The 26,233-nt window shown below is 41.7% G+C and overlaps 1 protein-coding gene and 1 long non-coding RNA gene across 2 annotated transcripts in view; one reads left to right on the forward strand and one right to left on the reverse strand.

Moving 5' to 3' along the window:
• Positions 1 to 26,177, forward strand: part of NIBAN1 (niban apoptosis regulator 1) — a 153,279-nt gene extending 127,102 nt beyond the window's left edge. The window contains exons 6-14 of the mRNA XM_081322307.1: positions 18 to 133; positions 320 to 424; positions 1,381 to 1,543; positions 3,127 to 3,314; positions 3,983 to 4,144; positions 4,699 to 4,809; positions 20,982 to 21,089; positions 22,108 to 22,219; positions 22,628 to 26,177. Of these exons, the coding sequence (XP_081178433.1) occupies positions 18 to 133; positions 320 to 424; positions 1,381 to 1,543; positions 3,127 to 3,314; positions 3,983 to 4,144; positions 4,699 to 4,809; positions 20,982 to 21,089; positions 22,108 to 22,219; positions 22,628 to 23,850 (2,288 nt within the window). The 3' untranslated portion in view covers positions 23,851 to 26,177. The remainder of the gene's footprint in view (positions 1 to 17; positions 134 to 319; positions 425 to 1,380; positions 1,544 to 3,126; positions 3,315 to 3,982; positions 4,145 to 4,698; positions 4,810 to 20,981; positions 21,090 to 22,107; positions 22,220 to 22,627) is intronic.
• The window catches only part of LOC308664801, a 118,044-nt gene that overhangs the window by 79,209 nt on the left and 12,602 nt on the right, over positions 1 to 26,233 (reverse strand). The gene's annotated exons all lie outside the window — the stretch shown is intronic.

Below are 26,233 nucleotides of genomic sequence, written 5' to 3' on the forward strand. Positions count from 1 at the left end.
TTTTTTGTGTCTTCCAGATCCTTTCAAACATCCTTCCTTTGAAGGTCAAGCATTTTTAGAAGCTGTCCAGTTTTTCCGTCAGGAGAAAGGCCATTATGGGATGTCAGAAATGATTATAGGAAATGAAAATCAGGTACTTGCATCAGGAAGTGTGGGAATAAAGAGTTTTATGAAAAATCTTCCATTCTTTTTGAAAGAATTCCATTCTTTATGGAATGACTTTTTTGAAAAGCATGTTCATCTCAACCATTCTCAGAACAAACCAATTTCTGTGCTTTTGAGACTAAAAAGAAAATTATTACATTTCATCTCTTTCCAGATTCTTAGCAACCTTGTGATGGAGGAACTCCTATCTAGCCTTCAGAGCATGATGCTCCCTAAAATGAAAGGAAAGAGAAATGACCGAAAGCGGGCATGGTTTGGCGTAAGTACTACATTATATTTTCTTATCGGGAAGTTCTTTTTAAAAACAAAAACAAAAAACCCCATAAGTTAATAACAACCACTTCTGTTCAGGAAAGCCACCTGGATGTGTATATGAAGTCAACAAGTCTTGAGCTGAAACAAAAGAAGACTATTGTCCACATGTTTCTGAAAAGTAGAATATTACAGAGATTTGGTTTTTTTAAAAAAATGCTAACTTTCAAATTTAAGCAATTTATTTATAAATGTAATTAGCTAAAAGCATTGAAACCATCATTCCTCTAAGATGTTTCTTGCTATCAAATGGCAAAACTCAGACTTCTTTTTACAAAATATTTTTGAACCATTTGTTCTTTCTTTAATCTGGAACTTAGTATCTTTCAAGAGGTGTTGCAGCTGGAAGTACTGTAGCCATCAAGAAACAAAGATTACAGGTAGTCCTCAACTTACAACAGTTCATTTAGTGACTTTCGAAATTACAGCAGCCCTGAAAAAAGTGTTTTTCAAACTCACAACCATTGCAACCTGTCCATGGTCATCTGATCAAAATGAAGATGCTTGGCAACTGACTCCTATTTATGACGGTTGCATTGTCCTGAGGTCATGTTGATTCCCTTTTGATTCCCTTCTAACAAGCAAGTGGGGAAGTCAGATTCACTTAACAACTGTGTTACTAACTGAACAACTGCAGTGATCCACCTAACAACTGTGGCAAGAAAGGTCGTAAAATGGGACAAAGTTCACTTAACCAGTGTCTTGCTTAGCAACAGAAATGTTGGGTTCAGTTATGATCATAAGTTGAAGACTACCTGTATTAACAACATTTGTGACTCTACTTAGGTAAAAGTTATATTTTAATTACAAGAGCATTCATTAACTTCATAGTTAACTCATGAAGCTGGTTTGGAGCTGGTTTGCATGGCTGGCAAATAATTTCATTCATGCTTTTTGTCATAGATTCTAGAAGAAACATACAATTTGGTACATGATCAGGTGTCAGATAGTTTACGTGCTCTGAAAGAAGAATGCAAAGAGGTTACTCTAGGACTAGAGGGAACTATTCGTTCAAATATAGACCAGATTGTGACTTCAAAAGACTTTCTGGCTGGAAAAATAAAAGGTAAGTTGAATGTCACACAGTCAGTGTGTTTGTATTTTTTCCTTTTAAATCTAATAATCACAGTATCAGTTAACAATCCTAATTTGCATATAGCTAAAATATTTTTATTATGTTTGCCCCTTTTGAGGATATCTACCTTTATATAGCGTGGGCCTAAGCTTATTTCATAATATGTTCACATTGCATGTTGTTTCTTTTGAGATGGAAAGAACAATTGGAAATTCCTGTTTAAGTGGATGCAACAAATTTATGATTAATATTGTAGATGATCTAATTCTATTTTATTAAAAAGCAATAAAAACTATAAACAATACAATACAAATGAAGATGATCGCTAGCACTTCCAGCTTTGGTATGCAGTTCTTGCCACATTTATCAGGACTAGTCTGCAATTTTTTCTGTATCAGGAATCTGTTGAAGTGACCAGCTGCATTCAGCTTTCTAGAGAAAATACCTTGTATTTTCTTAATTCTGAAATGTAGTTGCATAGTAGGGCAGCATCATTGCATTAACCATATTTAAGCTGATGGTTTTATACTGTACTTGTATTCTCTAACAGTGAAATAGCCCCATTATTATGTTTTTTCAATTAAATGGTGTGCTATTCAAGTGTGTAAAATGCACCATCTTATAAAGTTTGCTTTTCTACAATATGATGTCTATATGCATACATAAGTAGTCCCAGTCTTGCAATCCAACTGATGATGGGTGTTGGTTGTGTTCTTTTTGACAATAAAAATTGTGTGTGAGTTCATTCTTACAGTTCCCTTACCTAATTCCTTTTTGGGCAACATGGAAACTATTGAACTATCTTTGAACTATAATTCATCATATGTCCCAGAATGTCCTTTTCTTTCATAACAAGTTTGGTGTGTGTGATTTTGTGGATTGATTCAGGCTTTTAAACCTTGCAAAAGCTTATGGAAATTGAATTGACCCAACAGCAGATAAAAGCAGTAATCTAAAAATCAATTTTCCAAGTTTTATGCCCGGTGAAAAGAAGTTAATGAGTTGTATTTATTTGATTTAGTCACATATTTGCAAACAGGCTTTTCAAAAGTTTACATACTACTGTACTGTATTATTCTAATGTTGAAAACCAGCAGTGAAGTCAGAAATGGTGATCTCATGACCATGGGATACTGTGACCATTATAAATGTGTGCTGGTTGCCAAGTGCAGAATGATTGCAGGGATGCTAAAAGTTTGAAGACTGGTTTTAAATCTACTTTTTCAGTGCTGCTATAAATTCAAATGTTTGCTGAATGAGAAATCAGTAAGAGAGAACTACATGTAGTAAATTATATAAAATGGCAATTTTTCACTGGAGATGAGCCTAATGCTGGGATAGATTGAGGGCAATAGAAGAAGTGGACGACAGAGAATGAGGTGGCTGGATGGAGTCACTGAAGCAGTAGGCGTGAGCCTAAATGGACTCCAGAAGATGGTAGAGGATAGGAAGGCCTGGGGGAATGTTGTCCATGGGGTCGCGATGGGTCGGACATGACTTTGCAACTAACAACAACATTTGTCTTTAGAGACTCCTTCTTGAGAGTTCAACTCAGGTTTATCTTAAATCTTCAGGGAACATAGCAGAAGCTATCCAGATCTGTTGCAGTGAAAGTATTCAGCCCTTTTTAGCTTCTATACTAGAGGAACTCATGGGGCCAGTGAGCTCTGGATTCACTGAGGTCTGTCTGCTGTTTGAAAAGGAAGTCAACGCAATCAGTCAAACCTTTCAAGCAACAAATGATGTTGCAACACTAAATGAGGTAAGGAAACCATGATGCTAAATTGTTTGCCTTCTGTATGGATGGGAGTCACTTGGGGTCATCAGCCTTCAGTTTCTTCTCTGAGGCACTATTGATTTATTTTGGTCAAAGGTTTCCAAGTCTGACTGAGATCCCATACTCTTTCCTTGGGCAAATAACTATCTCTTAGTTTCCACCTGTACATTAAAAATAAGAACTTGTCTCACCCGAAATGTATAGAGCAGGATTACAAAAGTTGGTAAACTACACTCCAAAATCTGAACTTATAAAAGTTGATAAACTATATTTCTTAATCTGGATTTATCATATTTTTGTTTATTGTTAGACAATCAAATTCCCCTGAAAATCTCAGAAACAACATGTTTGAAAGGAAAAAAATATTGTACAGAACAGTCTACAAAAAAATCAACTTTAGCAACCATGTAACATGAGGATCCAATTCAGGAATTGCCTTCTTTCTTTTCCCTTTCCTTCCATGATAGGTTAATCATTCCTCTTTACTGAGGAATGCCAGCAGAACTCCAGAAATCTTTCTCATTTACCATATGACACCAAGGGCTGCTATAGTTGTGTACCTACCCGGTTACACCACCTTCTGATTTTTGAATGGATAGTATATGTACCATTACTGGAAAATCTACTTCCTTCCCAATCTGTGTTTCTGACAGAATGTGAATCACCTGATGAACCTACCACACAACTCTGTCAAAATGGAGCCTTGCTATCTAAAAGTCAATTTTCTTCAAGAACAACTCCAGGATCTCAAGACCCGCTTCAAATTCCACAACATTGACTTGGTTATCCAGAGGACACATAATATAATGCAGGAGGTATGATAGGATTCATGTATACTTTGACCATCAGCAATATGCAGGCTGATCTGAGGAGTTTAATATAGGTTTGGATTATTTACCAACCTTAATTTCTAAGGATTTGGATTCCCAAATGCAAACTAGAATTCCATTTAGAGATATAACCAAGACCCCTTAAATCAAATCTCTGAATCACATAGTCATGAATCACATAGTCACAAAGTCTTATTTGGTAAGATTCTGATGATATAAACCATAAATGGTTTGTGGATTATGCTAAGCCACAGTTTCTTGAACATGGTTTAAAAGCTCTATTATGAACCTCAGTTCATATAACGTATTAACATAAAAACCCTCTGCATTATGACTTCATGTACAAACCAATTCATGGAATAATTTGTAAAGACAAAGATATTTGGAATAAGAAGAAAAAACATTGCCAACATGCCTTGTAAATAAATATTTGTGTCTACAAATAAAGTAAACTAGATGTTGACATAGAGACAGATCTGAGAGGCAGATGGACCTCTGCAAGAAAATAAATAAGGCAACTATTTTTTATCTGTTTTTAGATTCTGGAAAATGCAGTATATACATTTGAGCAGCTATTGGGTTTAAATCATTCCAAAGACATAACTAAAATGGCAACAGCCATTGAAAAAGTCAAACTTCGTGTTCTTAAGGTAAAGTATGTATTTCTTTTGCTTGTTCTCAAAGTAGGAATGTTGGGTTATAATGTTCATTATACAGTCCAAATGCCAAAGAAGGTATTTTCTCTGTATTACTATTAATGAAAAGTACAGATAATTATTTGACTTGTCTAGATGCAAAATATCATATATTTTAATAGTATGTCTTTAATCTGTGTTGTGTTAATAGAGATAATAGTGATCATGATAATATATTAAAAACACAGTAAAGGTGTGTTTGAGTAGTGCTGCTTTTGTGGGAAAATAAATTCAGTGGTGCATCTAAAGAGGAAAGATGTTGAAAATTGAAATTTGGAAATAAAGATAAAAAGTAAAACAGCTAACATTTTGAAATAATTAAGGATTTACTAAAGGAAGGGAAAATTTGGGTTTGTTCTTGGTAGGCAAAATATGCATTACATCCTATTTAAATGTATTTCTATATAGAGCCTGAGTTGCAATAGCTGTATATCTGAAGTTGGCCTTCTGAATAATTAGAAGGCTGACATCTAATTCAATTCTGAATGAACATATAGCATCATATATATTTGTGCAACATGGGCCCAAGGTCACTTTTACCAAAAAAAAATGAATTGACCATAAAGTGAATAGCAGATGTAGAAAGTGTATATATGTATGCTTTTGAATTTGCATTCTATGCTACATTATGGAAGGTCAGATGACTAGTTTTTCAATTTCCCTTCATATCTGTTGATAAGATTAAATCCTCTCCAGAGCGTCCTGGTAGAGATTGGATCAAATTTTGGATATGGGTTTCAGAGCAAATCAAGTAGACATGCATATTCTAAAAAGGAACCTGCTTTTTAAGAAAGCCACTGTATAAAATAAAAAGGTAAATTCTTGTTAGAATCAAACTTGATTCTTGGAGGCTTGATGGACAGATCCATGTAATGTTCTTAGCAATAATACAAAAATAGTTTTCCATTGCTTTTTTTGCATTTTTTAAAACCTTCCAATCTATAATTCTGATATTTCCTAATGCAGTGGCTCCCAAACTTTTCTACACCCCTAGAACGCTTCTGATATATTCTCGCACCCCTTACAAAAGTTTGAAATAATGGGAGTGTCTTCGGTGATGTCGCTGAGAATAGACCTGGGAGAGAGACTCTCCTCTCCCTGGGTCCGATTTTCCCTTGCTGGTGGGTCTGTTTGGACTGAAAGCTGCCCTGGAGAGGTGGCCACCAAGGGGTGAAGCTTTGGGGACCACAGGCCGGTGGTAGCCGGCTTGTTGGAGCCAAAGGAGCCCCTGGAATCAGCAGAAGAAAGGAGGACCGCATTCATGCGATTCTCCATTACCAGCTGATAGTCGGAAACGGAGAAGGAGCTCAGAATGACAGCAAACAGCTGAACCGGGTGAGAACGCCATCTTTTTTCTCAGTAGAGGTGGATTTATTGGCAATTAGCTCTTTTACAGCTCAGAGTGAAGCCTTTCATCTTTAGGGAGGGGGTGGAATTCCTTTTTCTCCCCTCCTGAACTCTAGCGGCAGTTTAAGCTTTTGTGCAACTTAAGAACTTCTCATATAGTAAGCTGTTTGAGCCTTAAGAGAACTTTTGGGAAGTTATTGTTCTTATAGAGGCTTTTTGTTTTTTGTTTTCTTGCTGAAAGCGTCAGTTTGTATTTTCTATCTATTCAGCTCATTTTCTCTTTTGGCCAGTTTTTGTTCTTTTCCTTTTTCCCTTTCAAACGTATCAGGAATGGACATCTTGTGTTGCCCGGTGGCTAAATTGAGAATCTTTTTTCACTCTCATCTGTCTGGTGTTGACCTAGCCTAGATGTTTGGCTGTATGCCCAGACATTCCTTATCTAAGACCTTGAAACTTTTTTGAGAAAAGATTTGCTTTTACTCTATCTGGCCTTATAAAACATACTATATTAATAAATAAATGGTACTTGGAGCCATCTTCTCCCTTGGATTATAAGTATTGTGTTTTGGAACTATAACAAGCTGTCTTAGAAGAACTGGAAATTAAGAATTTGTGGGTTTTTTTCTCTTTCTTCTTTTGAATAGAATGTGGTGGACTATAAACCTGATATTTTTGCCTTTTTCTTTTTATCCTTTTTATTCTGGGAGTTTTTCCGTTTTTTCTTTTTCCTTTTTTCATTATCCTCCCCCTTTTTTTCTCCTGTTGCTATTTTTTACCTTCTTCTTTTCTTTTTATTTTTACCTATTCTTGTGGATTTTTCCTCCTACCAATAGGAGGTTATTGGATTATAAAAGCTGGCTATTTGGCCACCCTGTGGATTACAATATAAGGTATAGAGACCAAGATGAGCACTTCAAACCTATCTAAACTTTGGAGAAAAGGATCTTCCGCCCCTGCCTCGACCTGTGCAAGTCCAGTATATCAAAAATCAATTACGACAATGCTGCAGCAAGAAAAAATGGATGCCCAATAAAAAGACACTCAGACCATTTTGCAGGCAATTGCAGCCCAGATGGCATCCTTGACAAAAAACTATGAAGACTTGAAAAATGATCTTGATAAAATGCATCAAAAAATTATTAACATAGATTCTCAAATTGAAAATTTTAAACAAATGATTACAGATAATCAGCACAGGATCTAAAAAATGGAAGATAAGTCAGTCGAAGTTGACCAGAAATTAGAATCCTTAAAAGATGAAAATGAAAAATTGGTCCAAATAAATGGAGAACTGGAAGATTCTCTTGTGGTGATAGAGATGGAGCGGGCGTCATACTTTTTAAGGTTTCAAAATTTAATAGAAGACAAGGAAGAGGACCTCCTAGACCTGATAACTAAGTTACTTGCAGGTGTTCTAGGAATGGGGAAGACCCAAATGAAAAGAGAATTGGATCAGGTTTACAGAGTTAACTCAAACTATGCTAGGAGAAATAAAGTGCCTAGAGAAGTCCATGTTAGATTTCTTAGAAGATCCATAAAAGATGAGATTTTGAGAAAAGTAAGAGATCAACTGTTAAAATACAAAGACAAAGAAGTAGTTGTGCTCAAACAAATTCCTAGAAGGGTAAGAGAGGCTCGAAGAGATTATCAGTTCTTAACCAGGAAACTGGTCGAAAAAGGAGTTAATTTTCAATGGTTGCTCCCAGAAGGGATCCTAATCTATTGGGATACGAAAAGATATAGACTGGATACCCTGCTTAAAGTAATGGAATTTTTTGACACACACAGCATTCTTCTAAAAAGGTGACTCTGAACCCAAGAAACAAGAGGAAATGGTAACTGAAGGAGCGGCCAAACAAACAGAGGAGAAAGAAGATAAAAACACATGCTTAGAAGCAGGTGCAAGACCAAGAGACCAGAGACAGATTAGATCGACTAGAAGACAGACCGAGATATAACTGAAAATTATGAAGGAGATTGAAATTTTCTCAATAAATATAAATGGACTGAACTCTCCTTTAAAAAGGAGAATTTTTTTACAAACTACAGAAGTTAAAAATGGATATAATTTGCCTCCAAGAGACACATATTAAGAGAAAACACTTTAAAATCCTAGAACAACTGAAAATGGGTAAACTTTACTTTACACTCACATCTCAAAAGAAAAGGGGAATAGCCCTTTATATTAAAGGAAAGATGAATCCCAAACAAATTTATGTAGAAGAAGAGGAGAGAATATTAATGGTAAAAATCATGATGGATCAAAAACAGATATTGTTTGTAATGTAGTGGGTCTGACGCAAGGAAGAGACTCCAGCCGGAGTACATGTTCAGCTCTTTATTGGGGGGGGGTAGTGTACTGAAGAACAAGGGCTACCTGGCCTCCTTATATACCTGGCCAGGTAGGCAGCTAGCCAATGGGGTTGGCCCTAGGTTTCCTGCCGAAACTGGGTTTCCCGCCAAAACCGTCCAGGCCAAATGCCCCCTGGTGGCTGCTGCTATGCAGAGGCTTGTACCTGGATACATAACACCCCTCCCCCCTTAGAGAAGAACCACCTTGTAACTATAACACACACATAACTATTTACAGCACAACATGATGTATACTCGTGCGTGGATGTCACTTGCACACATAGTCTGCTAGGTATGCAGGTGTCCTGTGGGACCTGGTAGACCGTCTGGGTGTGGCTACTCTCTGGCCCAACCTGTCTGGCTCACGATATTCTTGCACTGGGTTGGGTCTGGCTGCCCGGTTCCTGCCACCAATGATGCCCTGCTGCTGCAGGGATGGTTGTAGGAGGCCATCTTCCTCAGGTTCAGGGTCCATGTGGTTTCCAGTTGGTCTGGCCTCTTCTGGGGTGTGATTGTCAGGTTGGGCGTGTGTGGTACACTCAGGGACCCTTCCTCTGAGCTGGTCTATATGACGCCTGATGTGTCTATCCCCCTCCACCCCTATGATGTAGGATAGAGGCCCCGTTTTGTCAACCACTGTCCCTGGAATCCATGTGTGTCCTGCCCCGTAGTTCCTTGCCCAAACCAGGTCCCCCACGTTGAGTACCCTATGTGATGTGGGCCTGTCTGTCTCTGCTGCCACACGGTCAGGGTGCAAACGGTCAAGCTTGGTGATGAGGCGCCGTCCCCATCGTAGTTCTGCTGGGCTCTTCCCGGTGGCAACGCACGGTGTGGTGTGTTGGGCGAGCAGAAATTTTGCCAGTCTGTGATGCCAGTCCCCGCTGATGATGCGCTGGAGCACGTCCTTGGTCGTCCTTACCATCCGTTCAGCTTGCCCGTTAGTCGATGGGTGGAAGGGCGCGGAGGTGACGTGTCTAATCCAATTCGCCTTCAAGAATGCCTGGAAATCATTAGCGGTAAACTGAGGCCCGTTATCGGATACAATGATGTCGGGGAGGCTGTGTGTGGCAAAGAGAGCACTGAGCACCTGGATTGTCCTAGCCGAGGTCATGTTGGGAACAGGGACTATCTCCAGCCACTTAGAGTGGCTGTCCACTACCACTAAGAACAGTTGGCCCTGGAACGGCCCCGCATAGTCAATGTGGATGCGGGACCAGGGTGTATGTGTGGCCTCCCACCTGTGTACTGGTGCGTGGGGCATTTCTGGCCTGGATCTCTGGCACGTGTAACAGGCCTTGACCCATTCCTCAATGTCCTTGTCCAGCCCTGGCCACCAGAGGTAGCTTCTGGCCAGTGCCTTCATCCTAACCACCCCCGGATGTCCCTCATGTAAGGATTCCAATACCCTGCCCCGGACTGCAGTGGGGATGATGACCCTGCTTCCCCAGAGGAGGCAACCCCTGTGCGTGGAGAGCTCGTGTCGCCTGGTGAAATAGGCCTGGAACTCCGGCCCCGGAGACTTGTCCTGCCACCCTGTGCAAACCCATGAGTGTACCCTGCTCATGATGTTGTCAGTGGCTGTGTTGCTGGCAATGTCCTTGGCATGGACTGGGCATTCTGGTAATTCCTGCAGAGCTAGGATCTGCGTTGCTGGTGCCGGGTCTGGTTCAGTGGTGTCAAGGGGTAGCCTACTTAAGCCGTCTGCATGGCCCATCTCCTTCCCTGGCTTGTGCACCAGCTTGCAATTGTAAGCTGCAAGGAAGATGGACCACCGGAGCATTCTGGGAGACAGAATTTGGGGTGTCTGCTTGTCCGTTGTGAACAGGCCCAGGAGTGGTTTGTGGTCCGTGTAGACAGTGAACTCCCTGCCATACAGATAATCGTGGAACTTCTTAATTCCTGCCACGATTGCCAGGGCTTCCCTATCAATTTGGGCGTAGTTCCTCTCTGCTCCAGACAGCGTCCTGGAATAGTAGGCTATGGGAATTTGAGCCCCATTGGGCTCAAGGTGACTTAGAACTGCGCCTACGCCATAAGGGGATGCATCGCACGCAATGCATATGGGCTTTGTTTCGATGAAGTGTGTTACTGTGGACTTCTCAGACAGAAGCGCTTTTAATGCTCTGAAGCTTTGATCATGGACGGAAGTCCAGACCCATGCTGCCTTTTTGTCCAGTAACCTGTGAAGTGGCTCTGCAATGGCTGCCTTGTGTGGGAGGAATGTGTGATAGAAATTGAGCAGGCCCAGAAATGCCTGTAGCTCTGCCTTGTTCTTGGGTGTGGGTGCCAGTTTGATTGCCCTAAGCTTGGACTCTGTGGGGTGGATTCCCTTGGCATCTACCCTGAATCCCAGAAATTCTGTGGATGGAACACCTATGCTGCACCTCTCCTTTAGTTTGAGGCCAGCAGTGCGCAGCCTGGATAGTACCTCCCTCAGCCTACCTGCCAGCTCTTCTGCTGATGCTCCTGCAATCAGGACGTCATCGAAATAAGGGCAGACTCCTGGGATGCCCCTGAGTGTTTTCTCCATAATTTCCTGGAAAGTGCCAGGAGCTACGCTGATCCCAAACTGCAGCCTGTTCACCCTGAACGCTCCCCTATGAGATACTATAGTCTGAGTGTCCACTGTTGCCCTGGTAACCGTGAGTTGCTGGTACGCCTACGCAAGATCGAGCCTTGCAAAAATGGCGCCGCCTTGGAGGGAAGCGAGAACGTGGCTGACCGTGGGGACCGGGTAAGCGTGCGGGTTTAGGGCGCGGTTCACCAAGCACTTGTAGTCAGCGCAGATCCTTATCTCCCCGTTGGATTTCAGCGGGGTGACGATCGGGGTTTCCCACTCCCCCCATCTATGGGCTCTAAGATTCCCTGGGCCACCAGCTTATCCAGTTCGCACTCGATTTTGTGCTTGAGCGCGAAGGGGACTCGCCGCGGCCTGACCCTAGTGGGGGGGACGTTCGGGTTTAGCTTGAATGAGATGGGGGGCCCTGTGTACCAGCCCAGCGTCCCATCGAAGACGTCTGCGAACTCTTTGCAGACGGCCTCGACGGAGTCTCCCTGGATCCGGTGGATCCCAGAGACTGTGATTCCCAGGGCCTCGAACCAGTTTAGGCCGACTCTGGCCCTCTACCACTACCACCTCCAGGTGCTCTTCGCGACCCTTAAACCCCACCGAAACGGTAGCCTCCCCCTTTACCTTGACCGGTAAGTTCTGGAAGTCGGTCAGGGCTAAATTTGTGGGCCGTAATTTAATCCGCTGCTTGCTCTGGCTGTTGATATAGTTAAGGGTCTTGTCCGAAATGACGGAGACCGGTGATCCGGAGTCAAGCTCCATGCTGCAAAGAATGCCCTGCAACCAGATTGTTAGTCTAATTTTTGATTTGAGCAGCCGGCGGCTACCCATGTGGTGGATGGCCAGCCGGCTCTCAATGTAGCCAATTCATAATTTGGTTGGGGCCCCAGTACCTTCAGACGGCGATTCCTCTTGGCACAGCTCGTGGATTTCTTCTCGGGGGCGGCGGCTACGACAGACCGCAGCTATGTGGCCTGTTTTCTTGCAGGTCCGACACATGGCCGACCGGAACTTGCAGAGGCTGCGCACGTGGTTCCTGCCGCAGCCTGCGCACTTCTGTGAATTGGGGTTGTTGCTCGCCGGCTTGGGCTTGTTTGGGCATTCGCCTCGGTGGTTGGGGGTCAACTTCTGTCGGAGGAGGTCGATGCTCTGCTCACTCTCCTCGTCCTCGGCTGTGGCGACCTGCTGGTGGATGCTGGCCGCCTGGCTGCTGGTTCGGGTCTCCTGGACTGCTTGGACGGCCCCGCAGGCCGCTTCGTGGGCGAGGATGGCGTCTTGGGCCTCCTGGAGCGAAACCTCCTCCTTTTCGAACAGGCGCTCTTGCAGCCGCCTGTCTCGTAGGCCGCAAACCAGCCTGTCTCGTAGCCGCTCCTCCAAGTTCGAAAACTTGCAGGTGACGGTGGCTTCTCATAGGGCGGTGATGAAATCGGCTCCGGACTCGTCGGGACGCTGGTCCCTCCTTTCTAACTGCAACCTCGCGGCCAATTTAGACCGCCGGGGCCGGAGGTTGGCGTTGAGCTTGGCAACGAGGTCCCAATAAGAGACGGTATCGGTGGTTTCTGGGGCGAACAGGTTCACGGCGATCTCTAGGGGTGCGGGTCCCCCGATGCAGAGCAGGGCTGCTGCCTTCGCGCCGTCCTCCGAGATCTGGTTGAACCGCATGTACAGCTCGGCGTGCACCAGGTACCAGGCCCATTTCTCGGGGTGGCGGGTGTCAAATTCGTGGGGTTGTCCGGCCCGTGCCATCGCATGGTCAGTTGTGGGTCTTGAGTCGCGGTTGTGGTGACCGGCATTGGTCCGGGTGGCTGGCGGTCGCGTCGGGGGGAAAAGGAAGGAAATTGCCTCTTCCCTTCAGCTCACGGTGTGTTCCCCCTAGTGACTTCAGCTCTTCTGTCGGCAGTATCCCACCTTCGTTGCCACTGTAATGTAGTGGGTCCGACGCAAGGAAGAGACGCCAGCCGGAGTACGTGTTCAGCTCTTTATTGGGGGGGCAGCGTACTGAAGAACAAGGGCTACCTGGCCTCCTTATATACCTGGCCAGGTAGGCGGCTAGCCAATGGGGTTGGCCCTAGGTTTCCCGCCGAAACTGGGTTTCCCACCAAAACCGTCCAAGCCAAATGCCCCCTGGTGGCTGCTGCTATGCAGAGGCTTGTACCTGGATACATAACATGTTGGTAGCAATATATGTGCCTAATGTTAAGCAAGAATGAGTCTACCAACAGCTGCACAAGAAAATATTGGAGTTTAATTACCTGAATCTTTGTATAATGGGAGATTTTAATGCAATAGTAGATGCAACTCTGGACTACAAAAGCCATAAACAAAGAAGAAAAGGAGGAAATATACTACCTAAAGTGTTTTCAAAAATGAAAGAACAATTGTGCATTCAAAACGTATGGAGAGAGAGAAATCCAGAAAAACCACAATATACATTCTATTCAAATAGACATAAATCATGGTCTAGAATTGATATGATATGGACATCTTTTGACTTGAAAATGATAATACAAGAGGTGGAGATAGAAACTAATGTTTGGGCAGATCACAACCCAATAAAAATGACTTGGAAAGGAACTAAGAAAAAATTGAGATGGTCTCTGAATAAATCTATATTGAAAGAAAAAGAATTTTTACAACTAGCAACAAAGGAAATGGATTTTTTTAAAAAAATAAATAAGAAAGAATAAACATCACTCCAAAATGTATGGGATACGGCTAAAGCATATTTTAGAAGGTTGGCCATAACTTACACCTCTAAAAAGAATAAGGAAAATAAACGATTACAGTTGAAGCTGAGAGAAGAACTTAAAAAATTGGAATTAGAATTACAAATAGACCCACAAAAGAAAATCCTTAAGAAACAAATGGAGATAATAAAGCATAAATTAAGAAGATAACTATGAAAGATTGTTGAAACAAATAAAACTGGACTTGAAAAAGTGGAAAAATCTTCAACTGCCGCTGTTAGGAAGAATAGCTACAGTTAAAATGAATATTTTACCGAAAGTATGCTTCCTATTTCAAACAATCCCTGTAAAATTGGGAAAGGTTTTCTTTGATGACCTAAATCAGGGGTCGGCAACCTAAAAAAGTAAAAGAGCCACCGGGAACCGGTTCCATCACAAATTTAAAAAACTGGGAGCCGCGTGCGTGTGTCCATGAACGCGCACGCGCAAAAAACGTTTTGCGCATGCGCAAAACGGTTTTTTGCGCATGCGCGGACGCACGCGGTCGCCATTTTTTTAAAAAGTCAGATGGAACCGGTTCCCGGTTGCCCGACGGCGACGGCCCATCTGCAAAGCTGCCGCTTTTGGCAGCTTTGCAGACGGGCCGCGGCAGCTTCATCAAAGAGCGACGCCGCGGCTCGTTCGCGCGGAGGTACGCGCGCACCTCTCCAAAGGTTTGGGGAGGTGCGCGCGCAGCTCCGCCCATTCGGGGAGGTGCGCGCGCACCTCTCGGAACGGGCCGCGGCGTCGCTCTTTCAGGAAGCTGCCGTGGCCCATCTGCAAAGCTGCCGCTTTCGGCAGCTTTGCAGACGGGCCGCAGCAGCTTCATCAAAGAGCGACGCCGTGGCCCGTTCGCGCGGAGGTACGCGCGCACCTCTCCAAAGGTTTGGGGAGGTGCGCGCGCAGCTCCGCCCATTCGGGGAGGTGCACGCGCACCTCTCGGAACGGGCCGCAGCGTCGCTCTTTCAGGAAGCTGCCGTGGCCCATCTGCAAAGCTGCCGCTTTCGGCAGCTTTGCAGACGGGCCGCGGCAGCTTCCTCAAAGAACGACGCCGCGGCCCGTTTGCGCGGAGGTACGCGCGCACCTCTCCAAAGGTTTGGGGAGGTGCGCGCGCAGCTCTGCCCATTCGGGGAGGTGCGCGCGCACCTCTCGGAACGGGCCGCGGCGTCGCTCTTTCAGGAAGCTGCCGTGGCCCATCTGCAAAGCTGCCGCTTTCGGCAGCTTTGCAGACGGGCCGCGGCAGCTTCCTCAAAGAACGACGCCGCGGCCCGTTCACGCGGAGGTACGCGCGCACCTCTCCAAAGGTTTAGGGAGGTGCGCATGCACCTCCGCACATTCGGGGAGGTGCGCGCGCACCTCTCCAGACGGGCGGTGCCACTCTCCATTTGGAGAGGTGCGCGCGCACCACTGCCCGTTCGAAGAGGTGCGCGCGCACCGGGCGGCTGGGAGCCGCAGGAGACGGCTCAAAGAGCCGCATGCGGCTCCGGAGCCACGGGTTGCCGACCCGTGACCTAAATGCAACAATATTGAGATTTATCTGGCAAGGGAAGAAAGCACAAATTAAAGTGAAAATGTTACAAGAAGCTAAAAATAGTTGAGGATTTGGATTCCCGGACTGGAGACTATATTATCAAGCAGCCATTTTACCATGGCTTAAAGAATGGATTATGTTGAGAAATAAAAGACTATTGTACTAGAGGGGCACGACCTACAAATTGGTTGGCATGCCTTTCTATGGTATGAGAAAAGTAAAATACATAGATACTTCCAAAATCACTTTATAAGGAATGTACTTCTTTTAGAATGGGAAAGAATAAAGCAGAAAATTTATATTAAACTACCTGAGTGGCTTTCAACAATGGAAGCTTTTGCTTACCCAAACTTAATTAACTATGACAAAGTCGTTACCTACAAAAATATTCTAGATAAGGAAGGAAAATTGAAAGACAGACAAGACTTATATCGACAAGGTATTGACTTAGCATGGTGGCCATATTTGCAAATTCAAACAAGATATAGAAAAGATGCAAAGACAATGGGATTTTATAAAGAACAGGCATAATTTGATCAAATATTATTAAAAACAAACGAAAACCTGATTAAGAAAATTTACAGATTTCTGCTAAACTTGAGATGAAAGAAGAACAAGTAAAAAATACAATGATAACATGGGCAAAAAACTTTGGATATTCTATAGATTTGGAAGACTGGCAAAAATTATGGGATAGAAATATTAAATTGACTAAAGCAATTTCATATAAAGAAAATTTGTATAAAATGATTTATAGATGGAATATGACACCAGTAAGATTAGCTAAAATGTTTAAAAATACTTTGAATAATTGCTGGAAGTGTAAACAAAGGCCAGGTACCTACTACCATATCTGGTGGGTATGCCCTAAAGTGAAAAAGTTCTGGCCTAAGATAATAATAATAATAATAATAATAATAATAATAATAATAATAATAATAATAATAATAATAATAATAATAATAATAATAATAATAATAATAATAATAATAATAATATAAAGTTGGAAGGGACCTTGGAGGTCATCTAGTCCAACCCCCTGCTCAGGCAGGAAACCTTATACCATTTCAGGCAAATGGCTGTCCAGTCTCTTCTTAAAAACCTCCAGTGTTGGAGCATTCACCACCTCTGGAGGCAGGTTGTTCCACTGGTTAATTGTTCTAACTGTCAGGAAGTTTCTCCTTAGTTCTAGGTTGCTTCTCTCCTTGACTAGTTTCCATCCATTGCTTCTTCTCCTGCTTTCAGGTGCTTTGGAGAATGGTTGGAAAAGATGACTAAAATACAGGTTGAATTTAAACCAGAACTGTTTCTGTTAGGAATATTAGGAGCTAAGTATGAGAAGGAGAATGAGTATCTAATATTGCATGTATTGACAGCAGAGAGAATAGCATTTGCCCAATACTGGAAAAATGAAAACCTACCGAGGAGATTTTAATCACGAAAATTTTAGAGTGTGCAGAAATGGACAGATTAACCTTAGAGATTAAAGAGAAAGAGGATTCAATTTATTTTAAAACATGGAATAAATTTTACCAATGATTAGGAAAACGAACTAGCGAAAAATGAATGTGATATGTTATTTTGAATATATATTAGTAAGGAGTGATATGTATTGACTAATTGATACCATTTATGATTATCGTTTAGCATATATATTATAGCTATTTACTGTTATATTAATTAGTGTTAATTGAACATATGTACCCGGACAATAGTCTGTTTGGTAAAGCTTGAAAATGTTATTGGGGGGCAACCCCAATGTTGTTCCCAACCCCGTTCCTACCCCAATCCCGATCGTAACCCCATCTCAAATCCTGATCCTTACCCTGGATCCTTATCCTTATCCTTATCCTTATCCTTACCTTTTCCTAACCCTATAAAATTGAATTAAAAACTCTTATTAAAAAAAAGTTTGAAATAATGGCAATGAATTATGCATATACACTATAATTAGGAAAACCCAAATTATTCCACACACACACACACCGGAATATTGTCTCACACCCCTAGTGGGTGCGAGCATCCCCGGTTGGAAACCCCTGTCCTAATGGTTTCCCACCAAAATATTTAGCCATTTCCACCATTGTTGAGTTTTTCAAGATCAAACTTGAACAAATGTGGAGTTAAAAAGGATGGAATTGTAGAAGAAATGAGGGAAATGTTACGAAAGAGAGAAAGTGGGAAAACAAAGATTAAGTCTGAGATTTGTAGAAACCTTTCAGAGACTTCCCTAAATTATACAGTTATAAAAGAAACCATAGAGAGAATACAATCAGATTTGCAGTTTTATTTTACTATAGCCAATCTAAGTAAAAGGAACTGTGAATCTTCCACTGAGTCTGGTCTCCCTTGTAGGGCTGACAGTTCCCCAACCTGGTATATTTATTTATTTATTTAATTTAATTTATATACCGCCCTTCTCCCGAAGGACTCAGGGCGGTGTACAGGGCAATGCAATAAAATACAATGTACAAAAAATAAAAATATTAAATACAGCCCTATTCAATAAATTAATACAAAACTATAAAATACCCCTAAACCCATCAGACCAGGCCGGCTTGTTCAAATAAATGTGTTTTTAGGTCCCGTCAGAAGGAGCTGGGGATTCTGGGAACTGTAACCCAGACACCCACAGAAGCATATTTTAGAAGGATGACATAGAAGGCATGTGTGTATTTCAATGCCATATACCTAGTTGGATCTAATATTGAGAATAAATGAACAAATTAACAAATAAACACACTAAGAATAAATAAGTTTATTTATTTATTAAATTAAATTATTTATTTATTAAATTTTTATACCGCCCTTCTCCCGAAGGACTCCGGGTGGTGTACAGGGCAATAAATATTAAAAAACAAAGTACAAAAGTTAAAAAACAATTAAATAATTTATGCCCGATATATACAATAGTTAAAACCATATTAAAAACCCAACCCCAAACCCATCAGACCAGGCCAGATTGCTCAAATAAATAGGTTTTTAGATCCCGCTGGAAGGAGCGAAGGTCGGTGGCCATCCGGAGCTCGACCGGCAAGCGGTTCCACAGGTCTGGCGTGCCCACAGAGAACGCCCTCCCCCTGGGGGCCACCAGTCGACATTCTCTGATCGGAGGCACCCTGAGGAGGCCCTCTCTGTGGGAGCGCACTGGACAGAGGGAAGTTGACGCCGGCAGCAAGGTGCTGCCGTAGGTAATCCGGACCCATGCCATGTAGGGCTTTGTAGGTCATTACCAGCACCTTGAATCTCACCCAGAGGGCAATCGGCAGCCAATGCAGCTCGCGGAGCAAAGGTGTAACATGGGAGTATCGGGAGACTCCCAACACAACTCGCGCGGCTGCATTCTGCACCAGTTGGAGCCTCCGAGTGGTCTTCAAGGGCAGCCCCATGTAGAGAGCATTACAGTAGTCCAAACGAGAGGTCACGAGCGCATGAGTGACTGTACGCAAGGCATCCCAGTTCAGATAGGCGCACCAGGCGAACCTGGGCAAAGGCCCCCCTAGTCACAGCTCCTATATGATCTTCTAGAGAGAGCTGTGAGTCTAGGAGGACCCCCAAGTTGCGCGCCCTATCTATGGGGGGCAATAGCTCACCCCCCATAGCAAGAGATGGAATAATCTGAATTTCCCGGGATGCCGGCATGAACAGCCACTCAGTCTTGTCAGGGTTGAGCCGAAGCCTGTTCCTCCCCATCCAGACCTGGACCGCCTCCAGGCAACGGGACATCACGTCGAGGGCATCACTGGGGTGGTTTGGGGTAGAAATGAAAAGCTGGGTATCATCAGCGTACTGATGATACCCAACTCCAAAACCACGAATGATCTCACCCAGAGGCTTCATATAGATGTTGAACAGGAGAGGCGAGAGGACTGATCCCTGGGGAACTTCACAAATGAGAGGCCTCAAGGTCAACCTCTGCCCCCCTGCCAACACCGACTGTGAACGTCCCAGAAGGTAGGAAGAGAACCACTGAAAAACTGTGCCTCCCACTCCCAACCCCCTGAGACGCCGCAGCAGGATACCATGGTCGATGGTATCGAAAGCCGCTGAGAGGTCTAATAGGACTAGGACAGAGGAACAACCCCTGTCCCGAGCCCGCCAGAGATCATTCACCAGCGCGACCAATGCCGTCTCCGTGCTGTACCCGGGCCTGAAACCCGATTGGTACGGGTCCAGATAATCAGCTTCCTCCAAGAACAAAGGGAGCTGATGCACCACCACGCTCTCAACAACCTTCGCAAGAAAGCGAAGGTTGAAGACCAGACAAAAGTTGTTTAATATTGCTGGGTCCAAGGCAGGCTTCTTGACGAGGGGTCTCACCACCACCTCCTTCAAGGTGGCGGGAAAACTACCCTCACTCAAAGAAGCAGTTATCACTGCCTGGAGCCAGCCTCGTGTCCCATCCCGGGCCGCATAAACCAGCCAGGAGGGACACGGGTCCAATAAACACATGGTGGAGCTCAGCTTCCCCATGATCCTGTCCACGTCTTCAGGAGTCACAGGGTCGAACTCCTCCCAGATAACATCGACAAGACTTATTCCAAGTTTGCTACAGTGAAGTGGCTTCCTATTTTCTTAAGATCTTTATAACCTTTTCCTTCCTTTTTCTTTCTTTACTTCTTATTTTTCTTTATGCTTCTTATTTTCAAATTACAGTACTGTTTTTACTCTGTTGAAAACTTCCTTGATAATATATATACATATATATATATATATATATATATATATATATATATATATATATATATATATATATATATATATATATATATATATATATATATATATATATGTAAAGGTTCCCCCGCACATACATGCGTGCTAGTTGTTTCCAACTCTAGGGGCTGGTGCTCATCTCCATTTCAAAGCCGAAGAGCCAGCGCTTGTTCGAGGATGTCTCCATGGTCATGTGGCCGGCATGACTAGATGCCAAAGGCGCACGGAACGCTGTTACCTTCCCACCGTAGTGGTCCCTATTTTCTACTTGCATTTTTATGTGCTTTTGAACTGCTAGGTTGGCAGAAGCTGGGACGAGTAACAGGCGGTCATTCTGCTACACAGCACTCGGGATTCGACCCGCCAAACTGCCAACCTTCTGATCCAAGCTCAGCATCCTAACCCACTGAGCCACCGCGTCCCTATATATATGGGACACGGAACCACTGATTGGTTCAAAATTGGAAAAGTAGTCTGGCAAGGCTGTATACTGTCGCCCTGCCTATTTAACTTATATGCATCATGAGAAAGGCAGGGCTAGATGAATCAAAACTTGGAATTAAGATTGCCGGGAGAAATATCAACAACCTAAGATATGCAGATGATACCACTGTAATGTATTGAGGGCAATAGAAGAAGGGGACGACAGAGAATGAGGTGGCTAGATGGAGTCACTGAAGCAGTAGTCATGAGCTTAAATGGACTCCAGAAGATGGTAGAGGACAGGAAGGCCTGGAGGAACGTTGTCCATGGGGTCGTGATGGGTTGGACACGACTTCACAACTAACAACAACAACAAATGTTAGCCGGGGGATGAAGATGAGAAGTAGGTGTTTGGCTTTCCAAAATCTCATACCTGATTCTTCTTTTTACATAAAATTGATAGCAATATGATTACGACAGCAGTACTATCCGGAAGAGGATATTTCAGGAAATCTTGGTCCAGATCACTCTGCCCACACTGCAGCGGACATTGGCTTCAACTTGTAAACCGGTAGGTTAATATACTGACATATATGACTCAAAAGGAGAATAAGATTCACAAATCAAAACTAAAATGCTAATAATGTCAGCAGACAATGGTTCTTTAGTTTTGAAGTCTGTGGAAATGGAATGATATCCTGTTGATTTTCACTGATCTAGATTACATATGACAAGTTTTTCTTAAACCTACCTCTCTTCCTAAAACTCCAAGGTTGTTGTAAAAGTTAGTCTTTTCTTTCTTTGAAAGCCAAAAGAATACATTGGGTGCAGGATATGGTTATTTCCTTATGTTAGAACAAATCATAAAATATAAGGATTGAAGGGGACTTTAGAGAGGATCTGTATTTTTCTGAAATATTAAAAGATAATTAAGAGTTATTTTGGGCAAAATGATAAGATGTTACAAAGGACCCCTTGCATATTATATCTACAAAAATGAATTAGAAGAACTTATGTAATCCTGTGTATAATGCATGTGTCATGTTTACTTGAAAAACTAATTTATGCAGTTCTTATGAATATTCTGTTAAGAAACAGATATACATAGGAGTGAGATATTTTAAAACAGATGGAAAGACATAAACATGTACATAGTATTTGTGGCATCTTCTTGCAATGGGTTCTCAGAGCTTGAGAAGGAAAAAGAAGAGCAATTTGCAAAAGGCTGCATTTTCTTTTTTTATCAATTTAGATATTTTTTTATCAATTTAGAAAATTGATAGCTACAAAGAGTGATTAGCAAAGGAATTAAGAATTCTATCTGTTTTCCTAATAAAGGAAGAATGTGCAAATATTTTGTACTCATAATATTTTTGCAAACCACATCCTATTTCCAGTGTCTGAGGAACCCACTGTGCTTACTTGTGTCTGTTCCCAATGAAATTCATCTTGTTGCAGAGATAGATTAAGACACCTTCACTCTCAGATATTCTAATAAACCTCACTTGAATTAGACTGTATTGTCTTTTCCGCAAATGTATTATTTTCTATTTAGCCATTATTACTTTAAATCATATCTTGTTCTGTAGATGCTTCAGGAGTATGAACAGTACATCTTTGCTGAATATAACAGTGTGATTCAAGTTGAAAATGTCTATGAAGAGATTCTGTTTCAGATATTGCTTGATGAATCCCTGAAAGGTAACTTTGCTTCTTGTGAGATACATATTAATCTGTCTTGGCAAGTATAAAAATGGGCTGATTGATTCAAGGAGATGGCAGTTTTACCTTGATCTTTTTCATTCAGCAACCTTTGGATTCTTCCAATTAGCCAATAGTTTTAAAACAGGGTTGAAAAATCAAAATATATTATCTATACCTGGTTCACTGGGCATTGTCAGAGGTGAAGACTAATACATCTGGGAGTACAGGATTGAGGAAGTGCTTTATTGATTAAAGAAGAAAAACTTTATGGATGATTTGAGAAGAGACACTTTCCTTCATCTAGTTCTTCCATGATAGTATTGCCTTGTTCTCAGCATGTTTCTGTGCTCTTATTCTATGACTGAATATCTTTTCTCTGTTTGTTTGTGTCCATCTCCTGCTTAGTCATAAAAGAAGCAGTCCATCTGAAGAAACATAACCTTTATGAGGAAATAAACCTGCCTTCTGAAAGTGTATCCAGTTTGAGTGATCTAAAAACTCCTGTAGAATCAGCACAGGCTAGCCCAGCTAGAGTGCCAGGCCCCAATTTGATGGACAAATCAGAAGCTGGCCTTGGAAGTAATGAGGTTTTCTTAACAGAGAAACTCCATCAAGAAGAAGAATGTGATGAGACAAAAGAAGAGGGGACAATAATTTCAGATCTCAGTGGCAGTGAATCTTGTCCAAAAATACTTACCATTGTAGAGGGAGCCTTTCCAATCACAAATGGCAGTGAAATCACAATAAAACAAAACAAAGGAACAGCAGAAGTGGAAGAGCATCCAGTTCGCAATGGTGTGAATGAAATTAGAAATTTGTTGACCTTGACTGTTGAACTGAAAGAATATGAACAGTCTGTGAACAAAGAACAAGATTTACAAGAGTGTGGAATGTCAAGCTCAAAGGAAAAAGCAGAAGAAAAGAGTAAAGAGGACTATCAGACAGGTGATCTGCAGAAGCCCTCTCTTCCCACTGTAAAAGCAGATGATACAAATATTGTAAGTAGACCTGGGGAAACAAGCACCATAATTCATCAGGATGCTTCTGAGAAGTCTGAAGAACAGAGTCCCAGTAATATCTCAAGGGAAGAGTTGAACAGAGAGCCAAACATAGCACATTCAAATGAAAAGAATGATGGTATCTATGACCAGTCTCAAACAGAGCCATCTCCTGAAAGCAGACAATCTGACCAGAATAAAATAGGCCCTTCATCTGACAATGTTGTGTCTGAAGAACAGAAGACACAAATAGATCAGGCTGAAGGTGAACAACCTGACCAGATAAGAGAAAGACTTTCTTCTCTCCATTCATTTCCAAAAGAAGATGACTTCCAAATGAGACAATGTATTAAAGCAGATTCTCAAGAAGCAGAATTGTCCCTTCTGCAATCTGTCCTGAGGGAAACGGAGATATCATCCTTGAGCTGTTCTGTTGAAACTCAAGAAAGCATGTTGAATACAGAATCTTTAAGCACCAAGTCACCCTCTCTGCTAGTTTCCTTAGAAGTAGTAGAAACTGAGGCTAGCAATGTGGTGAGCATGGACTCTGAAAATGTCACTTTTGATCAAGGGGGTGATTTTGAACAAGCAGGTGAGTCCTCACTGGACACGGATGCGGCAGATATTTAAAGTGAAGAAAGTTGAGGAAAATAATGAGGGCGACTATTCTGATTCATCACTTACAAAATAGAATTTTCTAAATTTAAAGTCTGAGCCCAAATTATGATTACTCTCCTTAAAACTAGAATGGAGAGATTTATTCAAATTGACAGCCTACTTGAGAGCCATCTTTTAATTTGAACATATGGCTTTCTGAAAATCTGCATTGTTTAAATAATACTCTTCTGCCAATTGCTGCTTCATGTCACTTACTCATTTAGAAGTGAATCATGAAAGAATCATCACTCAAGTGGTGAAGAATTTTACAAACTGCTAGTTGTAACTTGACAGAATGTTTAGTTTTTCCTACGTTTTGAAAACACAATTCAATGGAAATATTGATTGCCCCTATTGACAATGAACCGTCTATTTGTGGATGAGATTTCAGTGACTCTCAGTAGAATTTGGAAGGAAGTGCTAAAATCAGGTGTTTCAAGAGAGAAAAAAACATTGTGTGACATATAGTAAAGAAAAAAGAAAAGCAAATCATCAACAGAAGCAATAGTAAACATTTCCTTACTGGAATCTTATGGAACACAATTGTACATAGTGTTTTAAATTTTCATAGGTAGATTGTTGTTTTTGTACTTAAAAGCTTTGGCAGATACTTTGAGAATGGAGAGAGCTAATTCCTTTTCTTTATCATTGTTATGGTTGCTATATTTAAAATTTACCAGAATAATTGGAACTGATTTTTCTATCCTTTTTTTCTATACCATTCTGTGGAGCACTCATTTACCTGCTTTTTTCAAAGGGAATGACAAATGTTTATAGTAACAAACAAAAGGGCTTCATATATTCAGCGATTCTTCCAGAGTAGGACAGGGCATTTATAACTCTGCTCCTCTGACTCTCAACTTCAAAAGAGCCTTCTAAGGGCTAAGGTTAACTTCTAAGGCTAACTTTTGTTAGCCTGATTAGAATGATTTTTTTTTCTGATCTCCTGTCCTAGAATAGGAGAAATGAAAATCCATTGCAGTAAGTCTTGGTCGAACTGCTAGCAGAAGGCCACAAAGTAGTTTAAAACTGATAGCAAGGGCAGATAGGTTAATTTGTTTACTATGGTAAAAGCAAGTGCTGCAAATGTAGTCAATCTGAATAACTAATCATGTATTGTAAAACAATTTTAAAAGTTTGTAATTAGATGCATTAGCAGATTCCAGAGCAGCTACAAATATTATTAGCCACAAAACAATAAATTGCCACTGGCACAATTTGGCACTTATTTTAGGCAGGAAGAGCAGAGAATGGCGGCTATACTTTTGGCTGCTTGAAAATTTTAATTTACTAACTAATTGCTCATCTTTCATCATCCTGTTTTTTTAACTGCTATTCACAACCCCCAGAACTAAAATATTTTTAGATTATAATCCTTTGAACTCTGAACTGTATAAATACCTTTTAAATGCATAGGCTGTCAAATTATTTTGATGATAAGCCATCATTCTACTATTTCATTTCAGTGCATGAAATAAAAAAGAAGACATTAAATAAATTTGCATTGCCTCATAATTACAGATCTCTTTTTTAACATGTTGGAATAGTTGATAGCATGCTTTGACAATTATGAGTTTAGCATTCTATAGCCCATACTTAGGATTTAATCTGTACAACAATAGAATTTCACTGGGGGGGGAACTCAATGATGGCAGATTAGCAAAATAATAGAAACAATAAGTCACCAATTAGTTCTACACTTGTGACAGCCAGCACTTTGTCATTATTTGACAAAGAGGCAAAGAGGGCAGATTTATCCCTAAAGTCTTTAGTTGCTAATCTTAGTCATAATTATATTACAATGTGAATTAATTTGAGATTTTAAATATTTAATTCCAGCTATTATTGTTGCTTCAGAAATAATGTCTGTCAAGCATCAGGAACATTCATAGTAACAGTCACTGCTTCAAAATGTGGAAGAGGGACAACCAGGCAATCAAAACCCTGCCCTTTTCTACATGTGTGCAGTGCATGCAACACATATGAAAACAGGACAAGTTTTTCATTGGCTGATTGCACTTGCTATTTTTAAGTAAGCAACTGTCCCTACAGACACCCTCTCAGGTACTGTATTGTCTTTTTAATTCTCACAGTATAAGTTAAAAAAAATACCGGTAAAAGATACTATGCAGCAAAATATTCTAGCTGAATTGTTATCTCTACACGAAACCAGTTATGTCCTGTTTCTTTGCAATACAATATATATAGTCAGTGCTTTTTTTGTAAAAGAAAAAGGTGCCGGAACTCACACATGTCATACAACCCGCCTTACCTACCCTACAAGGTTCCATCCAAAAAAGGTGCCGGAACTCCGTTCTGAGCGTTCTATGACAAAAAAAGCCCTGTATATAGTGAC

This window comes from Vipera berus (genome assembly GCF_964194415.1).
Source record: "Vipera berus genome assembly, chromosome: 3".
Taxonomy (NCBI): domain Eukaryota; kingdom Metazoa; phylum Chordata; class Lepidosauria; order Squamata; family Viperidae; genus Vipera; species Vipera berus.